This window comes from Pundamilia nyererei, unplaced genomic scaffold (genome assembly GCF_000239375.1).
Source record: "Pundamilia nyererei isolate P.nyererei 1_Seehausen unplaced genomic scaffold, PunNye1.0 scaffold00447, whole genome shotgun sequence".
NCBI classification, from domain to species: Eukaryota; Metazoa; Chordata; class Actinopteri; order Cichliformes; family Cichlidae; genus Pundamilia; species Pundamilia nyererei.
The window spans coordinates 3,279-14,608 of record NW_005187848.1 but is presented as its reverse complement, the minus strand read 5'-3'; the positions used below and the strand labels follow the sequence as shown (position 1 = coordinate 14,608).

At 43.5% G+C, this 11,330-nt stretch overlaps 1 protein-coding gene across 5 annotated transcripts in view; it reads right to left on the bottom strand.

Moving 5' to 3' along the window:
- khk (ketohexokinase) overlaps nt 1-11,330 on the bottom strand; it is a 17,185-nt gene that overhangs the window by 5,244 nt on the left and 611 nt on the right. The window contains exons 2-4 of one of the 5 annotated variants that reach the window (XM_005753648.1): nt 9,364-9,480; nt 8,240-8,374; nt 7,962-8,096 (exon numbers count right to left, since the gene is read on the bottom strand). In XM_005753648.1, the coding sequence (XP_005753705.1) occupies nt 7,962-8,096; nt 8,240-8,374; nt 9,364-9,480 (387 nt within the window). The remainder of the gene's footprint in view (nt 1-7,961; nt 8,097-8,239; nt 8,375-9,363; nt 9,481-11,330) is intronic. The other 4 variants (XM_005753651.1, XM_005753650.1, XM_005753649.1 and 1 more) reach the window with 4 other exon arrangements.

Sequence of the window (11,330 nt, the reverse complement as noted above, 5' to 3'; positions counted from 1 at the left end):
CAAGTTACACTTTTTATAAGATAAAGACAAGATGTTTTTTTTCTTTGTTTCTTTTTCTTTTTGAGTGGGCTCACTTTGCTACTCTGATGGACTTCTGCAGTTCGTAGTGGGCTTTCTTATACTCCATCTGATCTCCTGCCTTGAAGGCCTCCCTCCTCTCCCTTATTTCCAGTTTAATGTCTCCATTAAGCCAGGGTTTTTGGCCTTGGAACCTGCGCACAGTCCTGGGAGGGGTACAAATACACGTACACCAGTTTATGTAGTCGCTTACAGTCTCTGTGTATTCGTGGATATTGTTAGCTGTTCCTTTGAAGATGCTCCAGTCTGTAGTCTCTAAGCAGCTCTGCCCAGCAGACTGGCTTTTGCACTGTCAGTCCAGGTATTAATAGGCCTGACTGTGACTGGTTTTGTCTTGAGCTTTTTGTTATATATGGGTTTTAGCCAGATTGCCAGGTGATTAAACTTTCTGAAATTAGGTTTTGGTTCAGCTGAGAAGGCATTTCTGATCTTGCTGTAACAGTGATCCAGTATTTTATTTCCTGTGGTGGGGAAGGTTACAAACTGATGTAGTTTAGGCATGTACACTGCACACAATGATGCACTGCAGTTCTCTGGGCAAATAGCAAGGCCTTTATCAAAGTCAGAAATTCCACATTTTCAGAGCAGGATTTTGAAATGATCTTACAGTCAGTACACCACGATTGTTTGATGAGGGCGGCCATTCCTCCGCCGCGTATCTTGCCACTGCCCGGAGCACTTCGCCCGCTCTGAAGACCCCGTAGCCATCTGGTGTTATCGGGTGTTCTCTCCCCCAGCCAGTATTTTGCAAAAACACAGTATGGAGCACTCCTGACGTTTGTGTGGAAATTCGAGCATGGAGTTTGTCTATTTTATTTTCCAAAGACTGAACATTGGCAAGGAGTATGACCGGGAGGGTTAACCTTCTTTTGCTAACTAAGCGCCTTCGGTCAGCTCCTCCACGTCTGCTGCACCTCCGCTTCTGCTTGTTGTTCCCAGGAGAGTCCCGCTCTAATGGCTGCACTGAGGTCTAGCAGAGAGGCGTGTAAGACTACAACTCTGCTTCCTGGTCCCAACTCTGGATAGTCATATTTTGGGGGGTTTAATAAATTTGGGCAGATTTCCAGAAATGAGAGCTGCTCCATCCAAAGTGGGATGGATGCTGTCTCTCCTAACAAGACCAGGTTTCCTCCAGAAGGTTTGCCAATTATCTATGAAGCCCACATCGTTTCTGGGACACCACTCAGACAGCCAGCAATTTAAGGAGAACATGCGGCTAAACATGTCACTCCTGGTCTGATTGGGGAGGGGACCAGAGGAAACTACAGAGTCTGACATTGTTTTGGCAAAGTTACGCACCGATTCAACATTGATTTTGGTGACCTCGGAATTACGTAAACAGGTGTCATTACTGCTGAAGTGAATTACAATTTTACTGAATTCATGTTTACATTTAGCCAGCAGTTTTAAATTTCCCTCAATGTTGCCTGCTCTGGCCCCTGGAAGACAAAATAGACCGAAACAATTTTTGTATTTGCTGTAAATGTGTTTATATCTGCTGAGGGGAATGCTGGATTACAGGCAGAGGTGGATGGTGTGATAAACTTTCACTCTTGTACATTTACAATAATTTAAAGAGCTTGGAAAGAAAATCGTGTGGACTTCTTTACGTTTCTCAACACGTCTCACCTCTCATCCGAGATGCCTCTTCAGTTCTAAGAGCAATTGGTGATTTTTAAGACCTATTGGTAGTGTCCCTAAGAGGGTGATGGACCCACTGTTGATCATCTACGCAATCACATGAGCCAAGATGAAAAATGAGCATGGGTCACCATCAGCCAAGGTCTTGGGTGAACCCATTGTGAGACCTTGCCCCACCCTATCATGTCACAATAATGAATTCATTAGTTTTGTTGCAGGTCAGTTTCAAAATGTTGTCAAAATAAAAATACACTGAGAACTCAGCCTCTTTAAAAAAAAAAAAAAAAAAAAGGCCTGTTGCCCTTACTGTTGCAGGCCAGAGTGAAAATAATCCCTAGTGTTAAAAAGCTGAGGAAACTTGGAGGACAAAAAAAGAACTGTTCAGAGAAGATGAACAGTATCTGAAAGTCACGTCCTTAAGTAAGGGGAAAAAAGCAAAGACCTGACAGATAATCTGGAACTTCAGCTGATCATCTACTGTCATTAAAGTCTCATTAGAAATGGTCTCAGTGGAAGGGCAACTGTCAGGAAATTATTCTCAATGAAGGAACACAGGAGGAATGGCCAAGGCATGAAAATTACACAAGAGCTGGACTGAAAATCAGAGGAACAGGTCTGATGGAGCGATGGATCCACATCATGGTCAGTATGTACTGTACGAGGAGGTCAGGAGGTCAGACAGTCAGAGTCTGCAGCCATCTGAGGCACGAAGGAGGCTCTGTCATGGTTTCAGCTGCAGGTTAGTCAGTGGTGTTTCAGATCTTTGATAAACTGATGAGTTATAAACTTAGAAAAGTTCCATCAGAGACAGATGGAAGATGGCGTGGCCACGTCCAGACGCCTTCCTGACTGCTCCACACAGACTATGCACTTTTTTAGCTGCTTAATTATTTATTGCTTTGTTTTACATTCCAAAATCTTCTGGTTTTATAGTTTACGACAGCAGATCGCTCCTCAACATCTGTAACAAGTTTGCACATGTAGTCTTAGATACTTTTAAACCCGATCTGTCCTGGCTGACCGAGATACTAAGCGGCGTGTGAAACAACAAAGGACAGGATGCTCATCCGAGTCGAAGAACAAAGCAGCGCTGGAGGAAATGTGCTGGCTCCATACAGGCGGGACTAAAAAGCTGTTTCACACCCGGCCTTTGGAAAGTCTGACCACAACGCCATCTTCCTCATTCCTTAGTATAAACAAAATATATGGAGGGACGAAGTAACCACGAAGAAGGTGAAACGCTGGTCTGCCCAATCAGAAGCTATGCTACAGGACGCACTCAACGACGTAGACTGGAACATGTTCAGAGCATGTGCAGTCAACATCAACAAGGTAACGGAAGTAGCAGTTAGCTTCGCTAGCATATTAGCGGAGGAGATCATCCCCCACTGCAAGAGTTGTGTCATTCCCGAACCAGAGACCATGGGTGGGCAGATCGAACTGCACAACAGTAAACACCAGGACTGCCACCTACAGCACCGGTCTTACCACTGGGGATATGAGCGCCTACAAAGCTGCTTCATATGGTGTGCGGCACGTGGTGAGGGATGCCAAATGCTGGTAGCGGGAGCACGTGGAGTCTCGCTTTCACCAGGGCAACACAAGAATCATGTGGCATGGACTACGCACCATCACGGACTACAAAGCCATAGATACTGCACTGATCAACGCTGATTCTGCATTCACCAACGAGCCGAATGAGTTCTACACTCGTTTCGAGGTTTGCCAGGTGGCTAATGCTAACTACTGCCTGACAACTGAGGACGGTGACATCATCAGAGAGAGAAAGAGAGAGACCAGTGACCAGCATTGCGGAGCATCTGAGTGGGGCTGAAGAGCGTGAACACAAGGAAAGCAGCGGGGCCAGACGGCATCACCGGCCGTCTGCTGTGCTGACCAGCTAGTAGGTGTGTTCACTTCCATCTTCAACGAGTTCCTGGCTAAGTCTGTGGTCCCCACATGCTTCAAGAGATCCACCATCATCCCTGTGCCCAAGAACAACAAGCCCTCATTCCTGAATGACTACCGGCCAGTTGCACTGACTTCGGTGGTTATGAAGGTGATCGAGAGGCTGCTGAAGAACATCATCTCCTCCTCCATCGCAGACACCACAGATTCGCTCCAGTTCGCCTACCGACCCAACAGATCCACAGAGGACGCCATCGCCCACGTCCTGCACACCACACTCAGCCACGTGGACAAGAAACAGGGTAACTATGTGAGAATGCTGTTTGTTGATTACAGTTCAGTGTTTAACACAATAGTGCCCAGCAGACTGTTCAAAAAGCTGAGGGATCTGGGACTCAACAGTCGTATGAGTGCATGGGTGTTGGACTTCCTCACTGGCAGAACTCAGGTGGTGAGGGTGGGTAGGTGTGTCTCTGACAACATCACCATCAACACCGGAGCGTCACAGGGGCGTGTCCTCTCGCCACTGCTCTACTCCCACTTCAGACTGTGTGGCCACCCATGGCTCCAACACCATTGTGAAGTTTGCTGACGACACAGTGGTGTTGGGTGCCGTCTCCAACAACGATGAGGCGGCCTACATGGATGAAGTGAAGAATCTGGCATCGTGGTGCCAGGACAACCACCTCTAGCTCAACCAAGGAGCTGGTGTTGGACTTCAGTAGTCAGCACAGAGACCACAAGCCCATTATCATCAGGAGCTCCAGTGGAGAGGGTGCAGTCCTTCAAGTATCTTGGTGTCCACATCTCCTCAGACCTGACATGGTCTGCACACATTCAGGTCCAGTCCAAAGAGGCTAGGCAGCGCCTGTACCACCTACGACAACTGAAGGAGTTCAGAGCGGGGAGAGCCTTACTTTCCCCGCCTCCTAGAGCCCGCATTTTTGGTGTACTGTAAGTTATCTTTTTCGCTTTATTAATATTTATAATGTTTTAACCTTCAGCCTTTCGGGTTGTGCCTACTATGCCTGGTGTATTATTGGTTAGTTATGTCACCCGCCTGTTAGTATATTTTATTTGTATTGCTCTAACTCTGTGAAGCACTTTGGCATACCTGTGGTTTTTTTTAAATGTGCTATATAAATAAAATTGTATTGTATTGTACACAGGCGCTGTGGAGAGCATCCTCACAGAGAACATCACATCCTGGTATGGGAACCGCTTTGTCAAGGCCAAAAAGCTCTTCAGAGAGTGAGCCGTACGGCAAAACACTGCTGCAGGGCTGCTGTCCCCTCCTTACAGGACATTTACATGAGGAGATGCTGGTCCAGAGCAGCTCAGATACTGAAGGACTCGTCCCATCCCAGGAACAGTTCCAACTTCTGCAATCAGGCAGAAGGTTCCACACCATCCAGGCAAAAACAGAGAGACTCAAGAGGAGCTTCTTTCCCCAGGCCATCCTGGTGTTAAATCAGGACATGCCCCCCCACTCACAGCATCCATAAGTGACTGAGACAGGACTTTTTCTTACCACATCCTCATATCATGCCTGATCTTTCTTGCCACACTACGGCACAAGACACTTCAGCATCCCTCTCGCACAATGTACATTCTCAGTTTTTCAACTTAAATTTCCAGATTGTTTTATTTTATTTAAATTTACTTAATTATATAATTCACTCAATAATAATAATAATAATGGATTGGATTTATATAGCGCTTTTCAAGGCACCCAAAGCGCTTTACAATGCCACTATTCATTCACTCTCACATTCACACACTGGTGGAGGCAGCTACAGTTGTAGCCACAGCTGCCCTGGGGCAGACTGACAGAAGCGAGGCTGCCATATCGCACCATCGGCCCCTCTGGCCATCACCAGTAGGCAAGTAGGGTAAAGAGTCTTGCCCAAGGACACAACGACCAGGACAGAGAGCCTGGGGATCGAACCGGCGACCTTCTGGTTACAGAGACGCTTCCAAACCCCCTGAGCCATGGTCGCCCCATTTACTGCATGTAAGGTCTTCCTTGCACATATTTACTTACTGTGTATAATGTTTTCTTTTTGCACAGCCCAGGAGCGTTTTCAGGACACATTTCACTGTGTGTTGTACTTGTATAATTATGCATGTGACAAATAAAGAATCTTGAATCTTGATCCAGCATGCAGTAATATCTGCCCAAACACACTGGCAGTGCAATAAAATGGATACCTGGATAGGAAAACTCACAGTGGAATCGTGGCTATGTTTGCACAGTTTTCAATAAATCACTCCACTCATTTCGTATTTTCCTACAACAATGTAAAACAATTTCACCATTAAACCATGAATATCTCTTATATTCAGGCCTTTGTCCCTCAGTGCCCACCAGTGTTGGTCGAGTTACTTGAAAAAAGTAATCAGTAACTAATTACTGATTACTTCCCCAAAAAAGTAATCCTGTTACTTTACTGATTACTTATTTTCAAAAGTAATTAATTACTTAGTTACTTTTTAAAAACATGATTTACAACCTGAATAGGTAATAAGGCGATAGATCTTTCAGCCCAATTCTACTTTCTGCCTAATCCATCATATAAAATGTAATCAAACGGAAAAGGCTCTTTTTAAAATTTGTTTTATTAGTTTTAATCTTTTAACTTTATGCATCAAGCAAAGATTTAATTATCTGCAACATTCTCTGACTGGAAGTAATTTGTTTAACATTTAAACCTATTTTCTGCACATTCCAGCACATAAAATAAAATATTTTTTTTGTGTTTACACTCAGTCTTTCAAATAGGTGCAAGTAAAAAGTGGGGTAGGCGGATGTTTGCCCTGGTGCAGGTGTGTCTCAGCGGTCAGTGGAAGAACCCGCGAGTTTGTCTGTGAATTTCCTTCCCATTCACTGGTAGTGTACTCAGTGCTTGCTCGGATGTTTAGGGTTTTTTTTCGCTGTAAAAAGAAGTTTCTTCCCACGCAGTGAACAGCAGAAGCTAATGTTTTTGTCACTTTTTACAGAATTAAACTCAAAGTAAGGTCAGTACTTCCACGCTTTAAATGCTGCGCGGTCATACTCGCTCCCAGACTCGATATATTATCCATTCTTGATCTGCACACAGCTGTTGCCACGAATGTCGCACTCGCTTACATCATTGTCATGAGACACCCTCGCAAAAAAATCACGGTTTTAGTAACACAGTAACGCAGGGTGCTTACGGGAAAGTAACGGTAATCTAATTACCTTTTTTGCAATAGTAATCCCTTACTTTACTTGTTACTTGAAAAAAGTAATCGAATTACAGTAACGCGCTACTGCCCATCTCTGGTGCCCACTGTAGAAAAGCATACTTTGGTGTTTATTGCAACAAGACGCCATATTAGGCTTCAAGTGTGATCAACAACACCTGCACAGTTTTGCTTATCTTTGCTTATTCTATTTATAGTGGAAGAAAATCCATACAGATTGACTTTTGATTAATAAACTTGTTTATACTTTGGGAGAAATTAAATAATTTATGATGAATTATCCCTAGAAACCACTGCAGAGCTAACAGAAAAGTTTGTGACAAGGCTCAGCGAGAAAAAGGAAGCTGCTTTATAAACAGTTTACCTGCCTGAAGGTTTTACTGACTGCTTCACGCTTTTCTTTTGCTCACCTAACATTCGATGTGGATATCTCAACCAGGACGTTTTTTAACAGAAACTGGAAATGAATGAGCTACAGTGGTTGTTGAGGTCAAAACGAAAAGAATACCAACATCATCAGTTTCCTCTACGCGACCTTCACACAAACTGCTCTAGGAAACTCCTTTAAAGAGTTTGGTCCACTTTTTCCAACTTCGCCTCTGACCTGATAAAAAGTCATCTGTTATTCACCTCATCTGATTGGTGGAGCCATTGCTCTGCAGTGGCTCATGTGCCCAGTTGTCATTAGACCAGATTTAGGCTGACATTTAGGTTTTCATGCTTCCTGATGACAGATTCTCTAAACTCATCAGTGTATTTGTTTCATCCACCTTCAGCAGCCAATGGATGGAGCTTAGAGTCTGAGAGGGCGTGGTGCAATCCAATCAGTAAAGCCTCACCTGAACCACTGATGGGTTTGTTCAAGTGACCAGAAAGAGAATCAAAAGAAACGGGAAAGATTCTGCAGAATTTTATCTAAAAATGTATTTTTGACAAAGGGAAGACTAATTATTTCACTGCGGTGCTGATTAGCCGGGCATGATGTCAGAAATAACACACTGATCAAACAGGCTGGAAGAAAACCTCGATCATTGTAATAATCATTATTAATTAATATCTAACGTGAGCTGTGAAAATCGCAGCTCTTCGACGACCTGATGCCTTACGTATCGGAGAGAATGACGGTTCGAGTTCCAGTGGATGGACAAACCACACAACAAGCACATGGAGTTTGACCTTCGACCTGCAAAACCACCGCTGACACATCGATGTCCCGCTGCGAGAAGTCAGCCATGATGAAACTGACAGAAAGACAGACAGAAAAGATCATGTCCCCTCGAAAATAAAACTCTGGCAGAAACCCGAACTCTGACTGGCAGAAGGGGAGGGGCGGAGCTCCTCTATGATGACCCTGAAACAGATGCCGTTAGTGACACAAACACACCTGTTCATGTGCAGGATAGTGCGACTTCCTGTGCTGGTGTTGCTGATGACCATGGAGGCTGGAAGGAAGCACTGAGGGTGCTCAGACAGCAGAGACACATCGATGCAGTACTTCTGAAAATCTTCCAAAATAAAACTACAGACAGGTAACTGTTTACACTGACTTGGCTTCCTGAAACACAGATCCTCCACATGGCAGACAGAAAAATTAAAGTCAGAGGTGGTAACAAGTATGTTAGTAATGCACTTTCTGACTGGATGTTAAATAAAGATGATAAATCTCCTGTTTTTAGTGCTCAGGTGAAACTGCTGGTGAACAAAGAGCTGCCTTTTTTTACCCTTTGAAGAGCACTTTGTAAACGTGAGCACCAGAGGAGTTTCCCCCTTTGTACTTCACCACAGCTTCAAACATCAAGAACCATCTCCACACCTTTAACCTGCTCTGATGTGGTATTGCTGTCACCCTGCCAGGCTGGCAGCATGGACGCCTAGGTCTGTTAACGTGATAATTTCAGAATCAGGCATCGTAAGATTTTAAAATTCATATCTCGCGTGCATTTGCTAAAATTCTCAAACAAGTTTGAATCTCAGGTTAAGGTAAGAGGTCCAGTTTCCTCATGAATGTAAAAAGAAGGGAAGTCACTTTCAAACTGATGCCACTGGTGCAGTTATTAAACATTGTGAACGCTTTCCAGTCTCACCGACTTGATATCGAGGTTAAAGTATGAGGTGAAGTTTAATGAATTTTGTCAATGCAATAAGAAGGAATCAACTTCGAATTTTTTAATTTTCATCACACAAACACCAAATTAAAGACTGGTGGCTGCCAGTATCATTTTTCTTTATACTGCTAAAAATTAAAGCAATACTTTTTAATCAGAATACAGTCAGTTAAACAACTGAGCAGATAAATATCCCAGATAAGTAGCAGAAAGTCTTTTATTTCAGTAGGTTGATAATGTTCATTTCTGTGTATGTGTGTGTGTAGAATCTCCAAAATACCACAGTTTCAGTAAAAAACTGTGGTATTAACAGTCTGGATTCTGCCCTCAAACATTGATGACTGTGTATTTCTTGTATTTCTGAACAAATGGATTTATTGATGAGCATTTGAAAAGGACTCACTTGGCCACAGGACCAGCTGACAAGGAGCCCATGAAGGCACAGGGTGCACCGAGCAGCGACAGCACTGTGCATGAGTTTGAAGCATTTCCTCCCCGCTGCCAACGCTGCGACAGACATCTGTAGGTACAAAGTAATGACATCATCCATCAGAGGGGCAATCATTAATTTTCAATACTGATAGAATAGAATAAGAACAAGAATAGAATTCAACTTTGTTGTCATTGCACATGCACAGGTACAGGGCAACGAAATGCAGTTTGCATCCATCCAGAAGTGCTTTAGCCATGATATAGATGTATTACAATAAATATTAGCAATAATATAGATATGTAAGTATATTACAGAAATGGGTCTATTATGGTATGTTATAATGTACATGGTATGAAGTATGTTATGAATATTCTATAACTATAAGTATGTACAGGCTGTAGTGAGTACAAACTATGTACAGGCTATGAACAGGATATAAATATTAAAAACTATACAGAATATGAAATAAATAACTTTACAGAAATCTGAGATATACAACTATACAGAAATGTGAACTATGCAAGTTGTAAACAGTTGTAGGATTAAAAATTATCGTATGTACAGAATGATTATTTACACAGAGTTACACAGTAGTGCAGTTAAGATAAGTGAGATACGTGGATAATTTCTACAGAGGCTATATAAAGTGCTAGTGGTTGTGAGTGGTGGTTCAGTCCATGTTATTATTGTGTGTTTGAGGGTACAGTTGTCCATTGTGTGTGTGTGTGTGTGTTCAGTCCATGAGTTTAACGTGGGTCAGATGTCAGGAGGCAGAGTTCAGGAGTCTGACAGCTGTGGGGAAGAAGCTGTTCCGGTACCTGATGGTCTTAGTCTGATGGCAGGAGTGATGAAAGGCTTCATGGAGTCAAACATTACACACAGAAACAAAAAGAAGCTGCTAACGTTAAAGTCAAAGGAGTGTGTTTCTCATCGCCAATGAGAAACAAGCACCAGTGCATCACAAACAAAGTCATTGTGGCAGAGCAGTGGGTTCACAATGTCAGGGGAGCCTCACGCACACAGCTGTTCCCCAAGGCCTAATCATGTCGTCCCTATGAGTAGGATCTCAGAGAAGTGAGGTGTGTGCTATACAGGAGAAGTGAGGAGCACTGAGCTGGAGAGAGTGGGGCTGAAAAGCCTGCCACTCAGTATGCTGTATGCTGTTTTACACATATAAAAACGTTCATGTGCTGGAGAAACTGTCAGCCTGCAATCCTTGCTACAGTTATCGACCACACTTAAAAGCAAAGGGTTGGGGGACAGCTGGGTCATAGTCAGGTTAGTGCCAGGGCCTCAGCCAGGAAAACTTAGATAATAGAAGATGAAGAAAGAAAGAAGAAGAAAGTGTACTTTATTGGTCCCCGTGGGGAAGGGTTAGGGAAGATCAGTCCGCTTGGCCTCATTCACACGAGTGAAGAGAACAGGAGAACCAGTGATGCTAATGTCCTCATGTTAGGAGAGAGGTAAAAGATGAATTCTCTTCTTCAGATTAGTGACACCCCTGTTTGTGGGGTTAGGGCTTGTTGCAGCACCAAGGAGATGCATTTACATCATATTCTGGCTTTTTCATTTTTAAAATAAAAAAATAAATGGAGTATCAAATGTCGATAGTGTTGCACTGAAATCTGTTACGTAATGAAAGTGTGACCTTTGCCCACACGTTGACCTAAAAAAACTGCCAACCCCGACACCTAAACATCACCAAAAACTCTTACCCGTAAACCCCTAATCCTGACTGTATACAATGTCACAGTAAATCAATTTTTAGAGATCCACTTCTCTAAACAGCTGGTTCAACATAAGCTGTACCAACCTGGAGAGTTAGCTTGCATATTAACATATTAACCTGCTGTCAGCTTTAGCCTGCAGGCTAACCTGCTGTCAGCTTTAGCCTGCAGGCTAACCTGCTGTCAGCTTTAGCCTGCAGGCTAACCTGC